This window comes from Thalassophryne amazonica, chromosome 6 (assembly GCF_902500255.1).
Source record: "Thalassophryne amazonica chromosome 6, fThaAma1.1, whole genome shotgun sequence".
Classification (NCBI taxonomy): domain Eukaryota; kingdom Metazoa; phylum Chordata; class Actinopteri; order Batrachoidiformes; family Batrachoididae; genus Thalassophryne; species Thalassophryne amazonica.
Window position 1 is genome coordinate 96,638,455 of NC_047108.1, and position 20,326 is coordinate 96,658,780.

Here is a 20,326-nt window from a genome sequence, read left to right on the forward strand (position 1 = left end):
GAGAGTGCACAGTCCTTTAATGAACTAAAAATCTAAAAGGAAAATATTATAGTGAGAAAGTGCTAATAACAGCAGTTGGGTGCCCTCTACCCACACTGGGGGACCTTTATGGCTCTTACTGTCTCAGGAGAGCCAACACCATCCTATAGGACTCATCCCACCCTGTCCACTCTCTGTCTGAGCCAATGCCATCAGGCAGGCTGTACAGGGCCATTAAAGCAAGTACAAATAGACTGAAAAACAGTTTCTACCCAACTACTCTTAGAACTATGAATGCCACTGGAACCAAATAGCCATGTCACATGCCACACTTGAAATGAGCGGAATATTTGTTTATGTGCAGTATCGACTGCTACTGAAATATCCAGTTTGGTGCATACCTTTCTTTTTTGTATATATGCAATCTTTTTTTACTACATGTTCTTATAATTTTTTTCTTTTTTAATTTGCGCTCTGGACATACCTCTTTCATTCGGTTAAATTTGATTTCTTTTCTTTTCCAGACCTTTCAAGTCTGCGTGTGGTTTACACAGGTTTATACAACCCCTGGCAAAAATTATGGAATCACCGGCCTCCGAGGATGTTCATTCAGTTGTTTAATTTTGTAGAAAAAAAAAGCAGATCACAGACATGACACAAAACTAAAGTCATTTCAAATGGCAACTTTCTGGCTTTAAGAAACACTATAAGAAATCAGGAAAAAAAAAATTGTGGCAATCAGTAACGGTTACGTTTTTAGACCAAGCAGAGGGAAAAAAATATGGAATCACTCAATTCTGAGGAAAAAATTCTGGAATCATGAAAAACAAAAGAACGCTCCAACACATCACTAGTATTTTGTTGCACCACCTCTGGCTTTTATAACAGCTTGCAGTCTCTGAGGCATGGACTTAATGAGTGACAAACAGTACTCTTCATTAATCTGGCTCCAACTTTCTCTGATTGCTGTTGCCAGATCAGCTTTGCAGGTTGGAGCCTTGTCATGGACCATTTTCTTCAACTTCCAAAGATTTTCAGTTGGATTAAGATCCGGACTATTTGCAGGCCATGACATTGACCCTATGTGTCTTTTTGCAAAGAATGTTTTCACAGTTTTTGCTCTATGGCAAGATGCATTATCATCTTGAAAAATGATTTTATCATCCCCAAACATCCTTTCAATTGATGGGATAAGAAAAATGTCCAAAATATCAACATAAACTTGTGCATTTATTGATGATGTAATGACAGCCATCTCCCCAGTGCCTTTACCTGACATGCAGCCCCATATCAATGACTGTGGAAATTTACATGTTCTCTTCAGGCATTCATCTTTATAAATGTCATTGGAACAGCACCAAACAAAAAGTTCTAGCATCATTACCTTGCCCAATGCAGATTCAAGATTCATCACTGAATATGACTTTCATCCAGTCATCCACAGTCCACAATTGCTTTTCCTTAGCCCATTGTAACCTTGTTTTTTTCTGTTTAGGTGTTAATGATGGCTTTCGTTTAGCTTTTCTGTATGTAAATCCCATTTCCTTTAGGCGGTTTCTTACAGTTCGGTCACAGACGTTGACTCCAGTTTCCTCCCATTCGTTCCTCATTTGTTTTGTTGTGCATTTTTTATTTTTGAGACATATTGCTTTAAGTTTTCTATCTTGACGCTTTGATGTCTTCCTTGGTCTACCAGTATGTTTGCCTTTAACAACCTTCCCATGTTTGTATTTGGTCCAGAGTTTAGACACAGCTGACTGTGAACAACCAACATCTTTTGCAACATTGCGTGATGATTTACCCTCTTAAGAGTTTGATAATCCTCTCCTTTGTTTCAATTGACATCTCTCGTGTTGGAGCCATGATTCATGTCAGTCCAACAGCTCTCCAAGGTGTGATCACTCCTTTTTAGATGCAGACTAACGAGCAGATCTGATCTGATGCAGATGAAAATTTACAGGGTGATTCCATAATTTTTTCCTCAGAATTGAGTGAGTCCATATTTTTTTTCCCCTCTGCTTGGTCTAAAAAAGTAACCGTTACTGACTGCCACAATTATTTTTCCTGATTTCTTATAGTGTTTCTTAAAGCCAGAAAGTTGCCATTTGAAATGACTTTAGTTTTGTGTCATGTCTGTGATCTGCTTTTTTCTACAAAATTAAACAACTGAATGAACATCCTCCGAGGGCGGTGATTCCATAATTTTTGCCAGGGGTTGTATTTGCACTGAAAGGATTGCAACTTACCTTTCATTGTACTGGTTACATAAATAAATAATCTGTATCTATATAATAAAGAATTTGGATGATACTGGGAGTCTTGAACAGCACTTGCAATGCTTCATATAAATTTCAATTATGTACAGAGTATCGCATCTTGATGTCTGTCCTTTTCATCGGTTAATTCACGTTGTCAAATGTAGACCGAATAATCTTACAGTGTATGAAAATGACTAAAAATTTTGAATTTTGTGGTAGCAGTCTTCTTTTTCTCTCTTCCTTCACCATGCCTGCAAGTTGGGACAGATGTGTAAAATAGTCACTGTTGAATATTCAGGCCGATCATAAGAAAACATATCTCAGAGGACATGTAGAGCATTGTTATTTGTATGTATACATGACAGGATTTAACTGAGCTCTGAAACATCCACACAGAGAAGAGAGAAGTGTGCAGTTAGGTTGTAGGTCTGGGGATAAAGCATACAATATTTGTATTATGGCTGCAATATATTTTAAAGTTGATGAATTAGTTAAAAAAAGTATTTAAAGTTGATGAATTAGTTAAAAAAAAAAGTATTTTGCTGTGGACAAAACCAGACATTTGAAGGTGACATCTGAAGGCTTTGGGTAACATTTTAAACTAATTTTTTTTATATATACTTTATGGACCTAACAACTAATCAAAAAAAAATAACTGGTTGATTTATCAATTGTGAAAATAATTGTTAGCAGCAGCCCTAATCAACATACAGATCCATTCTTGAGCAAAAACGGGAGAAGCCTTCCTACTACTCTTCGAACATGGAATCTGAAATATTTGTTAATTTAGCATTTTATTTCTATTGTGTCATTTCGCTATCATTTTCTCATGTATATAGTTTGTTTTTACATGTTCAAAATAGACCATGCAATCAAATACACATCTGCACAAATCACGTAGATCACATCTTAATATCAGCTTAAGAATTTTAATGATGTGTCAATGTCTTTCCATGATTTTCCTATTAAATGCATTTCAATGTTGATTGTTTTCACTGTACTCTATAACAGTCATACAGCAATATGTTGCTTCCAAATAAACCTGGCAAAATTGACATGAATGATGTCAATCATGGAGATGATTCAGATTTCAGTACAAACACAAACTCAAAAGGCAAAAATTAAAATCTGTCTTTGGTTGCATATTATTTCTTGCACTGTTCGTTTCCTGTCACTAAACCAGTGAGACCGCTCTGTTTGTGAAGATTACATAATTTCATCATATCCCACAGTTACTGGCACAGCTATCAAAAAGCTATGACACAAGCAATGTGAGTGGCTGAGAGAAGAGTTAACATTCAACACACTCTCGGATTAGCATTCCACATGAAACAAACTTTCTGTGCATAGCATCAGTGTGTTACTGGCAAAACCAAAGGTGAATGACAGTTTTGCATGAATACCTTGATCTGTCATTGGAGGGGAGTCTTCAGTATGTAGCCCTGGGAAATCTGAAGCTTCTGCTCTTCTCAGGTATTCCTGTAGCAGTTTCCCTGCCCACTGGGCCTGAGCCTCCATGGCTCCACTGTAGTGCTCCCAATGTCGACACCCATCAGCTGCATCAGAGTAGCACCAAAATGCAGGAAAGCTTTAGCAATCACTCAAAAACTAAAACTCTTTTCTTCAGAAGAAAATCGAAACCAACCTATGACCCAATCAAACAAAGTGTGAGAACCACAATTAGAATTGCAATGCGCTAAAGTTTGAATTTGTTCAAGGTCTTAGTGAGGTAAGCTAGCGTAGAAGTTTCACTCTGATATTTGAAGTATTTCTCAAGATACTGTGCACACATCAGCCACAGACACACACACAGATTGATGCACACTCAGAGTCAAGTAATTCCAAGACATACTCTGCTTTCAGCAATGCAGGTAAAAGCTCTTAATACATACAGTGCTTTTAATGCTACATACAGTGCTTTTAATGCTACAGTTTCCTGACTTTGCTTGCAAATTACACGGCAGATGCAAACCTAGATTTATTTTGACTTAATTCTTACACACATCTAAACACATCTGAATACTTTGAACAGACAATATTTTTTTTATTTTTTGCAAAAAAATAAATAAATAAATAAATACAATTGTACGGTTTTATAAAAGTTTGTACCCTGCTTATATTAATTTTGAAAAACAGTAAAATACTGTATTCCTCGTATTTTGCAAAGCAGAAACTCCTGGCATCTATAATACTCAGCCACTCTCCAAAGCCACCAACTTGCTTGAACAATAATCCTCCTAAGACTGAGTTAGGAATGAATGCACTGTATTCAGTACAAACAGCACATAGCCTCAGGGTAAGGGCCTGGTCACACAGTGATAGCTGAACAAAGGATAAAAAAAAAAAGTCACAAATCGTCGAGAAAAGGTGGACGAATGAGCCACACTACACCGAAAAGCCTATGAATCAAGACCACAAAAAGGAACGAAACAAAACCTAAACTAACTAAAGAAAAACAAAGCAAATGTCGACCTTGACGCTTTTAACTAAATCAAAATGAAACATTCCTGATGACGTGACTGACAGTGGGTATGAGACAGAGTGCAGCCAGCCTTGTCCTCATGTCCATAGCACCTCTAGGTGTGGGATCTGGTTGTCTTGACAACAACGTGTGTGGACACGCAGGCCAGCCACAAACGGCTGGAGCGTGCATAAATAGTTACAGTAGTTGATAAAATTTTCTTGCCGCTATTGTTTCTGTATGACAATGTTGCTTTTCGTCCCAAGTATGGATGAGTAATCAGTGATACAAGGATGTTACATACAAGACGTTGGACTTTGGAGGTGTCAACGGAACGTTTGACTGTCGTCCAACTTTGGCGTTACGGAAAATACGCAACCGTTGAGCAACCGTCAAAACAGAAAGCAAAATGAAATCTGGATGAATTGAGGTTGTCGTTGGGATTCATTCACATTTTTTAACAGTATGAAAATTCTGACGAAGCGCCAGCTGTAGGAACGAAGCTGGACGACGGTTAAACGATGCCTCTGTAAGTCAACATAAGTCCAGAGTTCTTGTTTCATTTTGGCTTCGGTGTCCTTCATTAGTGTCGTGTGACCGGGGTTTAAACAGCAGTCATCATACTCACCAGGTCTGTGTATGGGATAAAAATCAAAACCCAGCTTCTTGAAGGTAAGTTGCATGGCCCCCTGCAAACCTGGAGGTTGAGTTTCATCTAGGAAACATTACGACAGGCATTTAAAAAAAATAAAATAAAAAAAATCAGCTTTGTTTATTACCCTGGAAATACCTAACAAGTCACCATTTTTCATACAATGTGCCCAAAATCTAAACTTCTTAAAAAAAAACAAAAAAAAAAAACCTTCATCCACTGAAGAGGAGTCTGTGCATATGTGCAAGTCCAAGCGGGATATAAAAGTGTGATATGAAGACTCCTTCACATCCAAGATGTCAAAGTACTGACTCAGGTTGCTGGGGGATCCAGTTGGAGCAGGTGGGGGCTCTGTCCAAAGGCTGTGAAGGCCAGGCGATGTGGGAGCTGTCTAAAGATACAAAGAAATAAGAAATAGAATGAAATAAAATCTAAATCATATGCAGAAAAGAGGGTTTGCACATACAGGACAAAAGTCCAGAAACAAGCTTACCCTTATGTAAGATTTTAATTCAAAATAGGCTCTTAGATTAACTAAAGGGGCTGAAATTTTCTTAAGTGTTGTCATATAAATGTAGTGAATATTTGTATAGTGCTGCATACAAATAAGGGTTTACGTAACTGTGTGCTGTAACATATGCAGATGTATTGTTTACGGGTTTTGGTGTGGAAGAAAGAACTTTGATCCGATTTGGACCAAACTTGGTGAACTAAGAGAGCGTTGGACAAGGACAAAGAGATATGATTCAGATGAAAAACCGGTTAAAGGCCAAGGTCAAATGAGCCCATGTTTATTTATGGGGGATATTTGGAATGCTTAGTCCAAGGAATTGGTTAAAGATATACCAATGGTTACAATTAATTAATCAATGAATTTATTAATATGTCCTTTGACCTTGGGTGACCTTGAAAGATAAAACTCAAAGACCATATATGACTGTTTGGCTTCCTGCACTATTTCCATCACTGTATGTTTAGAGGTTTCTTTATTGTGCTTTTGTTTTATTTGTGAGTATGACCTAACCAGATGCTCAACCCTCTGGGTCCGGTCTGCTTGAAGTTTCTTCCTATAATCAAAAAGTACCTGAGGGAGTCTTTCCTTACCACTGTCACCAATGTGCTTGCTCCTGGGGAGTGTAAAGTTTAAACTTTGCTCATGTACAGCACCTTGAAATGACTTATGATTTGGTGCCATAAATAACTTGAACTGAATGAAATAAATAATATTCTCATTTCCAATGAGAGTTCACTATAAAACATGCATAACGAGCAATGAGGATTGACCTGTAGCGATTCAGCAGTCATGCTCTTCCTCTGCTGGCCAGACTTCTCCATGGCTTCGCTTAGAGACTTGGCATAATGGATGATGGCTTTAAGCTGAGAATCCGTCAGCACCCATAAAAGGTCATCCAGAATGAAAAACAGCTTGGAAGCTAGCACATTACAGTCTTTGATCTGGAAGGATTTTTGCACAATCAATGGTTTAGAACAAATCATGTCTGAGTGACATGAGTTAATGTTTTTCTTTTGTTTTTAGCTGGTTCTTAGGGATTAACAGGTGTGGATCCACATTTTATGTTAAAGGCAACATAATAAATGGTAAAAACACAGTCTTACTCTGCGTTTAAGTGCAATGCGAATGCGTCCCTGATTGGTGATGAGACGTAACGGGGTGCTGCCGAGATCCTGGTCTTCACTCTCCATAGCGTCAGCCTCGATCCGTAGACTCTGCCAGTTAATTTCTTTAAATGTCAACACCTGAGTGAGAGATTAAGTACAGTGAGGAAAATAAGTATTTGAACACCCTGCGATTTTGCAAGTTCTCCCACTTAGAAATCATGGAGGGGTCTGAAATTTTCATCTTAGGTGCATGTCCACTGTGAGAGACATAATCTAAAAAAAAAAAAAAATCCGGAAATCACAATGTATTTTTTTAATAATTTATTTGTATGTTACTGCTGCAAATAAGTATTTGAGCACCTGTGAAAATCAATGTTAATATTTGGTACAGTAGCCTTTGTTTGCAATTACAGAGGTCAAACGTTTCCTGTAGTTTTTCCACAAGGTTTGCACAGACTGCAGCAGGGATTTTGGTCCACTCCTCCATACAAATCTTCTCTAGATCTTTCAGGTTTGGAGTTTCAGGTCCCTCCAAAGATTTTTTTTATTGAGTTCAGGTCTGGAGACTGGCCAGGCCACTCCAGGACCTTGAAGTGCTTCTTACGGAGCCTCTCCTTAGTTGCCCTGGCTGTGTGTTTGGGGTCATTGTCATGCTGGAAGACCCAGCCATGACCCATTTTCAATGCTCTTACTGAGGGAAGGAGGTTGTTTGCCATAATCTCGCAATACATGACCCCATCCATCCTCCCTTCAATACGGTGCAGTCGTCCTGTCTCCTTTGCAGAAGAGCACCCCCAGAGTATGATGTTTTCACCCCCATGCTTCACGGTTGGGATGGTTTTCTTGGGGTTGTTCTCATCCTCTAAACATGGTAAGTGGAGTTGATTCCAAAAAGCTCTATTCTGGTCTCATTTGACCACATGACCTTCTCCCATGCCTCCTCTGGATCATCCAGATGGCCACTGGTGAACTTCAAACAGGCCTGGACATGTGCTGGCTTGAGCAGGGGGACCTTGCTGCCCTGCAGGATTTTAAACCATGACAGCATCATGTGTTACTAATGTAATCTTTGTGACTGTGGTCCCAGCTCTCTTCAGGTCATTGACCAGGTCCTCCTGTGTAGTTCTGAGCTTTCTCAGAATCATCCTTACCCCACAAAGTGAGATCTTGCATGGAATCCCAGACCGAGGGAGACTGACAGTCATCTTGTGTTTCTTTCACTTTCTAATAAATAATCATAACAGTTGTCGTCTTCTACCAAGCTGCTTGCCTGTTGTCCTGTAGTCCATCCCAGCCTTGTGCAGGTCTACAGTTTTGTCCCTGGTGTCCTTAGACAGCTCTTTGGTCTTGGCTATGGTGGACAGGTTGGAGTGTATTTGATTGAGTGTGTGAACAGGTGTCTTTTATACAGGTAACAAGTTCAAACAGGTGCAATTAATACAGATAAAGAGTGCAGAATAAGAGGGCTTTTTAAAGAAAAATTAACAGGTCTGTGTGAGCCAGAATTCTTGTTGGTTGGTAGGTGTTCAAATACTTATTTGCAGCAGTAACATACAAATAATAAAAAAAAAAATCATACATTGTGATTTCCGTTTTTTTTTTTTTTTTTTTTTTTTTAGATTATGTCTCTCACAGTGGACATGCACCTAAGATGAAAATTTCAGACCCATCCATGATTTCTAAGTGGGAGAATGTGCAAAATCGCAGGGTGTTCAAATACTTATTTTCCTCACTGCACATCAAACCAGCCATCTATGACTAAAATGAAAAGGAGATGCACAATCATGCTGTCACAGGAAATTATTTAAACTTTTTTGGTGAGGTCAATAGTCTTACTCATTCATTTACTTTACAACAAAGGATAAGACTAATGATACATTTCCATTTTAGTAGATAGCAAAATGTCATTCTGAATCCATTCATCTCAATGTGCAGCTGCTGCCAGGTTTTATATACTGTACAACATCTGGAACAGTGTTATGGCTGAGTGAGGTGGGGGGTTAAAAGTCTTGCAAACAGTACCTCTCCTCTCTTTGGATCTGTGATTCGGGTGTAGCGGAGGTCACTGTGTTGCCATTTTGGGTTGAGGCTGTTGCCTTGGAGCTGCCAGAGCTCAAAAGATGCGTGGAAGGCCCGAGCCTGTACTTTGATGGTAATGGAGTTGATCCTAACAGACATGCCCTCCACCACTTTCTCAGCAAAGCCATACTCACTGCAAACACAACCATAATACATGTGGTCTTATTTAAAAGATATGTCCTACTGGTCTCCAGTCTCCACTGTGCTTTTCATACTGCTGTGAGTCTTTAATTCCTCTTTTGGGCTCAGATAAAGTTTATCTAATCTATTACACTCTGTCAAATTGCAAGTACACTCACGCTTACCTCTGGCCGGCTGTTATAGCTATAGGAGAGGGGCCGTTAGGTGGACGTGGCTCCTCACATGTCCTCATCTCCACCTCAACCTTATCCAACAACTGCAAAAAATAAATAAACAAGCAATACTTTGGAATTTGGCAGGTGCAAATAAAAACACATAACATTTACCAACAGATTAGATACTAATAAAGGCCCAGTCACACTATGACGGACAGAGCAAACGGATTAGTTACGTATTTAAATATTTTGTCCATTGCCAAATATGTCGGTCTCCCGTGGAGTTGAGGTGCTAATGGACAGATGACGTCACTATCACGTGGTTCTGCATTGAGCAGAAAAATTTTCCCGGTTTACAGTCAAATATGCTGCATTTGAGCAGTTTGGCGATGTGGAAGCATGAACTTATGTTTCCTCACTCAAACAACTCCACTGCATCTCCTCACTGAGAGAAAGAGCACGAGAGAGAGAGAGAGAGAGAGAGAGAGAGAGAGAGAGAGAGAGAGAAAGAGCTGTCTATTTCTTCAAGGCATTGAGCTGCATTTACTGTCAGTCCGTTCTCCGTTTGCTGGAGTTTTGACAAATCAAAATGCCAGAATGAACAGTCGGACAACAGTGGGAAAAGTAAATGACATGCAGAGGACAAAAGGGCAAAAAAAAAAAAAAAAATCCCCTGATATTTGCTCAAAGTTTTGAACATAAACCTTTCAGATGGACTTGGCTGACATGTTACACATTTTACGGATGGGAAAATTACTTTTGTCAGACAAAATTTAATACGAATGTATAGAATTGGTTCTTCAAATGTTTTCTTGATCATTCATATTTTGACTGGGGCTTAAATTCCATTACATCTTTTCTTAGACAATACCAGAACAAAAACAGAGGGCACAATGAGTGGAAGTGCAAATGAGTACAAGTGGAACCTATCAACTGTCTGAAACTGACTGAAAGAACTGACAAAAAACAGACAAACACAGGATAAACATTAAAACTACTATATGTCATAAAAGCTGTAGAAGGTGTAGCAAGTAACATCAATAATGTAAAACAGAAAAAAAAATGTCTATCTTTAGATTTTACTATATTAAAAACACACAAACGATTAAGTTAAATTCTTGAATTACGTTAAGCTGATGAAGGAAAAAAAAAATGAAAACATGCACCTTTAAGGTGGAAAAATAAGAAAGGTTACAAAGGTTTACAGGAAAAACAAGAGTCATACCAAGCAGATGGGGCTTGTTTTCAACTTTGTCCATTGTATCTGAAAAGACCAGAGAGTGACGTCAACAGGAACTGATTATAACAGTATTTAACACTGTCGTTCACAGTGTAGAAAGCACACCTCTGAAGCTACATAAAATGAAACACTAGTTACAATAATGACTACAGTGCTGACATTTGGAGGGATCCTGCTGCTACTCCTGCTAATTAATAATAAGTTATCTTTGCAAAGTACAGAATAAAAGAGGACAATACAATCATGATTAAACACAACATTATTGAATACAATTTCAAAAATGTTAAATATCTAAAAGTAAGTCCCTTTGGCTGCACCCTTGTTTGCATTTGGAGTCATTACACCAGATTTGAGGTGGATCTGCATGTTGAATTGGCACAGGTTTTTATGTTGGATGCCCTTTCTGATGCAACTCCACATTACATGGAGAAATGTGGCAGGGGTGGGTTTTGTACCAGGAACCTTCTACAAGATTATAAAGGGTCTGAAATTATACAAAAAATACAGTGACTGTAACTGAAAGCCATCTGAATTTTCCAAATGGTGTCCACCTGGAGGTCTCTCAGTTTCTGGAAAAAATTGATGCAGCAAAGCTCCAAATCGTTCAGACATTTATTCGCAATAAAAATCAGACGAGAGGGGTGGATCAGTGCTCACACTAAGCCTGCTCACAGGCGAATGACGCAACCGACAGGCATGAAAAAACTCATGCATGCGCACGAAGGTTCAAGCTTGGCTGATGCAATCACACGTGATTCAAATCCATATGGGTTTTGAAAAAAAAAAAATAAAAAGGTCGGCTACTTTTCTAACAGACCTCGTATATATATATCTCGAGTGTCAGAGGACAAGTTGGGACAAACCCAGCTCTCCACAATTTCTCTTATACTCACTCGACTGGTAAGCACTGAAAGCCGAGATAGGCATGTCCCAGCTTGTCCTCTGGCACTCCGAAATGGAGGTGTTCCTTTGTCTCGCTTCATCAGTGAATCGGTCGTGACACGCAAAGCCTCTGCGCGGCTTTCCATGACAAAATCTCCTGTTAAAAGTGAAATCTGCCGGAAAATGGCTGATGTCCAGCTCTTGTGATAACCAAACAAATTGCACACAACGGTCCTGGCTCCACACAGCCATCCGTTTAGAAATGATGTGGTGGTTTCTGCCTCTCGATGGCGGCTCGGAGCGCGGCGCACCCTGCGCCATTGCGGGCCGTCCTTAAAGCTGTAGTAACACTCATTCTCTGTGAAGCCCGTAAAAATTTCACCGAAAGCCAGATAAATTTTTCGAATGGTTTCCAGCTGCCTGTCTCTAACAGTTTCTGAAAAAAGTCTGATGGAAAAAAAAGCCCAAATCATTCCATTTCCTCGCAATGAAACAACGACGAGAGGGGTGGACCAGTGCTCACTCAAAGCCTGCCCACAGGCGAATGAGGCAACCGACAGGCGTGGAAAAACTCACACATGCGCACGAAGGTTCAAGCTTGGCTGACGTAAAAACATATGAATCAAATCCATATAGTTTTTGAAAAAAATAAAAAGGTACGATATTTTTTTTAACAGACCTTGTATATATATATATATATATATATATATATATATATATATATATATATATATATGTGTGTGTGTGTGTGTGTGTAATGTGTTTACAGTGTTTGCAAAATACCTGTCTATAGTCTATATCAGAATATTCTATTACTGTTAATCCCACTATGAATATTAAAATACGACAAACCATTTGTCCTGTATCATAGCTACATGTATGACAGGGGAGAAAAAACAAAACAAAACGTGAAACTCAGTTTAGTATTCAGAGAGTTGGGATGGATTAAATGCGCTGTGCCTGTTGACCAGTACTGAGTGAAGCGGGTCGGATAACCGGTCCAAGATGGCGGCCCCACGGCTCGTCAGCGCCAATAGGCAGCAGTGTCTACTCTTTACAATGTCCATAGTCGGGAAGGCATTGGGATGACAATGAACAGCAGTTTAAATGTAAACACATTTTCAATCCACATACAACTGCATGGGTGTTTTTTTCTTAAAATAAAATCAAAAACATTTGACAGCGCACATGGTCACCTATGAATGTCCCTATGTCCTCTCACTCATCTGAAACAGCTGCATATATCAGCATTCTCCTCTGCCTATCTTAAAAAACAAACAAACAAAAATAAAACAAACAGCAGCTAGCACTTATAAACCACTTTAAACAGAGGAGATGTCATTTCAACATGTTCAGTGGGGACACATAACACCACACTATCAGTGGTGGGCCCACTTCCGATAATCCGATAGATAACAGATAATTATCGAAGATAATGTTTTCATTATCGGATTATCTTTTTAGATAACTTTAAAAACCATTATCGGACCAATTATCTTCCGATTAATTTCTGTCCGATAACTTTTAGACCGATAAAGTAAACAAATCTGAACAGCGATAAGCATTTTTAAAATTTAAAAAAAGTTCAGCACCTACCTGTTAAAAGTTTTATAACAGATGGACAGTTATACCCTCTGCTAACAGAAGAGAGATGCTTCTATGAAAAGCATCTCTATCCTCTGTAGACAAAGGAGAAATGGCCCAAAAAAAAAATAAAAATAAATAAATAAATCATTTCCTTTAACACCATACCGATATGCTGGCAATATCACCTAAGTCATCCAGAGGCATATATTTTTAAACTTATGGTTCAAATTTTAACCAAACTAATTTTGGACAAGTTATTTAAAATTGCTGTCATGTCTGAAGTTTTATAAAGTGAAAATATCAGATATATGTTTTAGTTTTAAAGTAATGTGCTAATTTTTAAGGTTTTGTGAGCACATGCTGTGCCCAGTGCATTATGGGTAGGATGATGTAATCTCAGTACATTCACGACAGGACAAACGCATTTCAGACACTCTGTTCAGGCTCCACGGACAACAGCATTAAACTCTAGTGCCTAAAACTCTCGTGAATATATTCTCTGGGTTTACAGACGTTGTTATTGTATTTGTGTTTGTTTAATTCCACGCATTTTAAATGTAGCAGACAGGGATTATCTGGAATTTTGTTTCAAGGCCTCTACTGCCATCTACTGGCCATTAGTGTTCATGGCAGTATTCGCCCTAAGTACTAAGCGTCCGGTTATATCAGATGATTGTCAAATCAAGTTTTTTGCTTTTGAAATGGCTTCTTTTTTTTTTTTTTACAAATGAAATTTATAAACAAAACAAAAGCAAAAAAATAACTAAATAAAATAACATTACAAGACAGCTCTGCAGTGTTTGCATATGCACAGAGCGAGCGGTTTGATGCTTGTAGCTTTTTAGCAGCAGGATACCCTCACGACGGCCGACCAGAATAATATCAAACAGGTTTGATTTTCATTGGACCATACGATCGGTGATCAGGAGGTGGTCCTGAGATGTTAAACTCAGCTTGTTACTCCATGTACACTACACGATGCAGGACACACGATTAACCTGAAACTCGGTCCAAAAAATTCCTGCATGAAAAATCATCTCGCACAGTGTAAAGCACGTTTTACAACATCATAAAACATGCGCACATTCTCTCCACATGCAAAACATTTTGCGATGACACTTCCAGGGCTCCGTAAAAATGCCTGTTTTTACAAATAAAAAATTGAATATTTTACAAAAGGACATTTATCTGTAAACACCAACACATGACAGATGTCACATTAACGTGTTGGTTTACATAATGAATGACTGAACCAATCAGTGTTTAGCAAAGGCACTTTTACCCAGAATCCTTTGCCTGTATTTGTTACAAAACCTCAGAATTAGTGCATTATTCAACATTAAAAGATACATGCTATATTTTAACTTTGTACAAATGACAGAACTGACATTAATGGAGTTATTATATCGGTATTAATGTTATTTAAAAATCAAAACCATAAGTCAGTATGACTATTTTTCAAGACCTCCGCCTGACCGGAGCATTGAGATTGATAGAGGGCTGGCTTTATGGCTGCTCTCAGAGTGCCTCTGTGCTGGGAGCTCTGTAGTAAACAAGAGCTTCCAGCAAGGGCAGAATGTTCAAAGAAAAAAGTGTGGTCTCATTGTTTGGGTCTGTTGTGTTACTTTTAATATTAGTAGAAGCTACTGTGGAATTAAAACTTAAATTGGTTTTATTAGTAGTTGTAAATGTACCAGAGACAATATTGGAAATTATCTGTTATCGGTTATCTGTAACTTCCGATACATTTTTGGGTGGTTTATTGTTTTATCTTTATCGAAGATAACTTTTCAGTTATCTGGTTATCTGTTATCAAAGTTAATTTTTTGGTTATCTGTGCCCACCACTGCCCACAATAAATACAAATCAGGTGAAACCATAACTACATATAATCTCTGGATAGAAAACATTTTAATGCAAGGTGCAAATACGGCCTTTTATGTCATCTGAAAATAGAACGAGACAGATAGTAACATGACATCAATTATGCATTTTTTTTCCTCTACCAGCTGAACCAGAAAAGCCACACGATCTTGTTTGACTCGTCAATGACATACCCTAATAGCTGCTTTGTTGCAGTAAACCCGAGTGACAGCCAGCCAGGTCGGCAGGTCAAGCATATTCTGCAGAACCTCTTCATCCAGCTCAAGGTTGGATAACTGCCCCTCCCCCTTTAAAGTACTTAAATTGATCTTATCTGGGGACAGGTTCTTGGTGAACCTAAGGAAATGAAATTCAAAGAAAAGAAATTACTCAGGGTGAAAAGCATAATATGTCATATGTTTGTAAGAATTTGTTTCAAAGGAGCTGCAGCAGAGAGACACTTGACATTTTGCAAAACATTCATCACTGGGGATCAGATTGAATTACAAAGCGTGGCCAAGAGCTTGGTCTGATGTGGTGCCAGTGAATGAGTTATCCAATGGCTCTGTAGAAGCTTCACTGCTGTAGTCACATAGCTGCAGACCCTATGTAGTTTAAACACTGCAGAGAGAGACCTCCAGCAGCCAAGAACAAGATACAAACTAGGGATGAAAGTGGCAAAACACACAAAAAAAAGCTGAAACCCATAATTACACCCTTCCCTCACCCCCTGAAAATTTTTGAATTCTAGAAGATCTGAAATGCAATCTGGAGCTATTCCAGACAATAAATTGCAGTGAGTGCAGCACCCATTTTGTTGAGGGAAAAAAAAAATAATAATAATTTTCCTAATACAAAATCATGCGAACAGCTTAATGCTAACTTTAACATTAAAAACACCATAGATATACTAATGCGTTAGCATCGCTCCCATTTTTAAGCTATAAAATACATCTTTCAACTGTTTCAGAAGACCATAACAGGTCAGTTTAACATAAAAAAGTAAGTATTACTCACAGACACTCTTTAAGGTTTAGCAGGGAAAAAATTAAGAGAAAAAGGAGTAAAAAGCAACAGGTTTGCTTCAAGGGCCCCTTGCTGCCCAATAATGTGCCTGAAGGAAAAAGCACTAAATGTAGCATTGAACGCTTCTAACTGAACAACAATGATCTAAAAAATGACCCAGGCAAGTGGCAAAAAAGTGGAAATTTGCCAAAAAGCAGACATTTTTCATCCCTGAACAAACACACAATACAAAAGCAACTGGAGTAAGTCAAGATTTTAAGTGCATACCTAATTCAAAACTGGGATGTTTTGATAATACCTTGGAAGTGTATATTTTGCAGGACCCGACAAACTTACAGCTAGCGATGTTTTGCCAGATCTCCAACTGATTGGCTAATTCAAATGATGTCATCAGTACCAGAACCTGTGATGAAATCAGCTCCAGTAAAGTTGAACTGGACGATTTTTCGCCGTACGCGGCTTCTGCTGTTTTGCCGGCCATCTAAATTTATTCACGACAGAACAGCCGCAGTTGGGTGGGAACTTAAAGGTGATTGGAGTTTAAGGTATCCTTATTTCACATTCATGAAAGTAGCTCGATATTGGTGATTTTCATTATTGAAAATGGGCATATTTTACCATTCACTATTTTCAGGGGTGGACTGATCGAAGGTTTTGCAGACATGACACTGACAGAGAAAAAAAAGGATAAACACAAGTGCCGACGTATACTTCTGTATTTTCTTTTATTCTGTCTTGAATTTGCAGGTTTTGTTTATCATCCCCGCCCTACACAGAAAATTACCAAGACTGCAAAAATTATTTCCACCGTGCCCGAAATTATTTCCATCGTGTGGCGAAAAGCGCCGGTGGAAATAATTTCGGGCGTGGCAGTGGAAATAATTTTCGTCACATGGTGGAAATAATTTTGGGCATGGCTATGCCATGTTTTTGAGCTGCTTTTAGCATCCGAGAATCCCCCTGCCAGTAGGTGATTTTATGTTCCAATTCAAACGAATTTATGGCACCCAAAACGGCATAGAATCCCTCCGCCAGTAGGTGATTTTCTCTTCCAATTCAAACGAATTTATGGCACCCAAAACGGCATTTAAAGATGAAAAATTAGCACCAACACTCAATGCTGAGGGTGCCGCCATGTTGAAATACCCTCTACGATGATGTCAGTTGAACTAGCCAATCAGCAAGGAGATCTGGCAAAATATACACTACCTAAAACCTTTTGACATTTCAGACAGCTGAAAAGGCAGCACAATTTAACCTTGATTTAACCAGGTTAGTCCCATTGAGATCGAGATCTCTAACTTGCATGTCTTTGGATGTGGGAGGAAACCGGAGCACCTGGGGGGAACCCTCGCAAGCAATGGGGGAACAGGCCAACTCCACACAGAACCGCCACAGGTGGGAATCGATCCCATGACCTTCTTGCTGTGAGACAACAGTGCTAACCACTAATGCACCGTTCTAAACTTTACACAAAAGACTGACAGCGTGTGACTCACGATTGATTATGATTAATTACACAAAAGAGTGTGAAAATCATAATTTTTTCCCCCAAAGTTTTCATGTGTGTTGCTTGGCCTAATGCTTTACCTCATAAACCACTAGATGTTTAAGTGCTCTCTACACAAAAAGCAACTGTATGATGATGATTCTGCTATCCTTCAGCAACAGACAAAAGCACCACTTAATAACTCAATATAGAACTCATCAATTCCTACAAATACAAATAAATACACACACACACACGTTTGTTTTGTTTTCATATGTGTATCAAACATTTTACTTATTTTTTTAAGCAGGAGCTAAATTAACTGTGGAGTTTGGTATTTGGCAGCCATACTGAAAACACTGGGAGCAACATTGCGGTATCACTTTAACACTGTGTTTCCCTTGGGACAAGTTTAACAATGGACAGGAATTCTGTGTAGCACTTGTGCACACCACAGCATGTGCCATTACTTAACGAAAGGACATTTAAATTCCAAAAATAAGCCAGATGTAGAAAAAAGCACAACATGTCAGATGTTATTTGAAATGTCCAACTGATTTTTTTTTTTTTTTTATCAACACTTTAATTTAGGATTTTTGTGCACTGCTGTAATGCAGGCAGCACGGTGGCTTAGTTGTCAGCACTACAGCAAGAAGGTCCTGGGATCACTTCCCTCCTGGTCCTTTCTTTGTGGAGTTTGCATGTTCTCCTCATGTTTGCATGGCTTCCTCCCACTTCCAAAGACATGCAGGTTAGGTGAACTGGTGACTCTAAATTGACCATTGGTGTGAGTGAATGAGTTTGTCTGTCTATATGTGGGCTTGCTGTTGTCCTGTCCAGGGTGTACCTCACTTCTCGCCCAATGACCACTGGGATAGGCTACCGCTCCCCCTTGATCCTTAATTGGAATAAGGTATGGAAAATTAATGAATGAACCCTAGGAGTTATGTGTTGTATAACTGGACAGGGACATGGGGAGCCACATGTGTCACTTATCAAACCAATCAGGAGTCATATTTAGTGTATCTAACTGTTTTCAGCAGGCATAGGCTCCAATTACAGCTATTTGATTGAAGATTGCCTCAGAGGACCGTATGATTAAAAAACACGATAGACAGGCAGATAGACTGATAGGTAGAGCCAAAAATGTAGATATTACGCCTAGTGATTCTAATTTATCTCTCATTTAAAATAATACACTTTGTTTCCATCCCTGACATCACAGTAAAATGAGCTTGGAAAAAAAAGTGATGCCAGTCTTTGTTGTTTATCAGCATGCAGCGGTCACCATCCCTGTCAGTTCTTGTGACTGTTCGTGTATCTTAAAACTAAACATTGCAGAAACCAAAGCACGAATTAACGTTTGCCGTCTCTCTTAATCTATTTTACCAGCGAAGCTAGCTGGCTAACACATACCAAAAGTCAAAGACGACCCTTACCTGGACAAATGCTTCAGAATTTGCTTTTTAATTATTCCGGCCATCATTCGTGTCGAAAAATTGCCCGCAGCTTTTCGACTTAGGTGCACATGACGCTATGTATTAGCTTTCGGGTACCTCAATATTATAGCCAGCAGTTGCTGGGTGCATCTTGTTAGCTACAGTGAACCGTTTTAGCTACATGCCGCTAACAGCGGGAGCGTTATTTTTTTTTTCCCCAGGGAGACCCACGCTAATTAACATAAAGAGGCGTGTCTATAGAGGGGCGTGTCCATACGCCCCCCCACGATCACTGGCAGCACACAAACGACGTTTAACCAGCCTATGTGTTATTTAAAATCCCTATGAAAAACTGTCTGATCAACATCTACAAATAGACGGTGGAAAAAAAACCCCGTTCACTTTTACACTTATTTAACAATTTAAAAACAACATGAACAATGTCCTTTGAATAAAGTTACGACAAACGAAAAATAACGGCTGCAAGTCATATAAAGAAATGAAACGGGCTGAAAAGTGGCGCGCGGGAGGCGTACAGTCACGCCTCTTTATGTTAATTGATCCTGAGAGCCGTCAGTCACGAGCGGAGGCGTAGAGACACGCCTCTTTATCTTAATTTGTCTGGCTCATCCTGGGGAAAAAAAAAATTACAGCAGTCAGCTGCCCTCGTCCCCAACAATGAAAAATAAACGCACAATACTGACACCTGCTGGAATTCAATGGGAACTACAAAAGACGACAACTGAGAACATTCAGTTTATACCGAAATTCAAGCATTACAATGCAGGTTTATTTTGTGACATGTCGCAAAATTACAGCACATTTTAATAAAGATGACATATGTATCTGAAGGGAAATACCGTAGTGAATATTGTCTTTTCTTTCATAGCCCCATGCTAAGTACAGGAGGAATTGCATGTGTGCATGTGTGATGTTTTGAGATTACCTGCGACCCATCTTGCATTAACATCCATAAGATTTCTTGTAACACTTCCAAATCTACATGTTGCTCATACTCATAGCATCAGGTCCCTTGATTTTCTGACCCCTCAGGGGTTGAAACTTGTAAATTGTTTCCAGATAATCAAGCTGGCTATCAAGACAGACAGATCGATAAATAGATAGCAGTGGCATCTTGTAGAATTGAAGAATTGATTTTTAAGATAGCACACGTTCACTTCTTCCTGAAGAGAAATTTGCTACATTATTTTTCACTAGGTGTACCTAATAAACTGGCAAATGATTATATATTTGTAGAAAAATGCAATAACCTTGCTAACCGCTAACCCCCCTCTCTCATATATATATACATATATATATATATATATATATATACATATATATATGTATATATATATATATGTATATATATATATATATATATATATATATATATATATATATATATATATATATATATATATATATATATACATATTATATATATATGTATAT

The 20,326-nt window shown here is 38.7% G+C and overlaps 1 protein-coding gene across 1 annotated transcript in view; it reads right to left on the bottom strand.

Moving 5' to 3' along the window:
* uhrf1bp1 (UHRF1 binding protein 1) overlaps positions 1-19,083 on the bottom strand; it is a 31,638-nt gene extending 12,555 nt beyond the window's left edge. The window contains exons 1-10 of the mRNA XM_034172884.1: positions 18,872-19,083; positions 15,112-15,274; positions 10,571-10,609; positions 9,355-9,446; positions 8,993-9,182; positions 6,968-7,108; positions 6,635-6,805; positions 5,561-5,741; positions 5,327-5,413; positions 3,641-3,793 (exon numbers count right to left, since the gene is read on the bottom strand). Coding sequence (XP_034028775.1) covers positions 3,641-3,793; positions 5,327-5,413; positions 5,561-5,741; positions 6,635-6,805; positions 6,968-7,108; positions 8,993-9,182; positions 9,355-9,446; positions 10,571-10,609; positions 15,112-15,274; positions 18,872-18,918 — 1,264 coding nt within the window. The 5' untranslated portion in view covers positions 18,919-19,083. The remainder of the gene's footprint in view (positions 1-3,640; positions 3,794-5,326; positions 5,414-5,560; positions 5,742-6,634; positions 6,806-6,967; positions 7,109-8,992; positions 9,183-9,354; positions 9,447-10,570; positions 10,610-15,111; positions 15,275-18,871) is intronic.
* Positions 19,084-20,326: the final 1,243 nt, after the last annotated feature.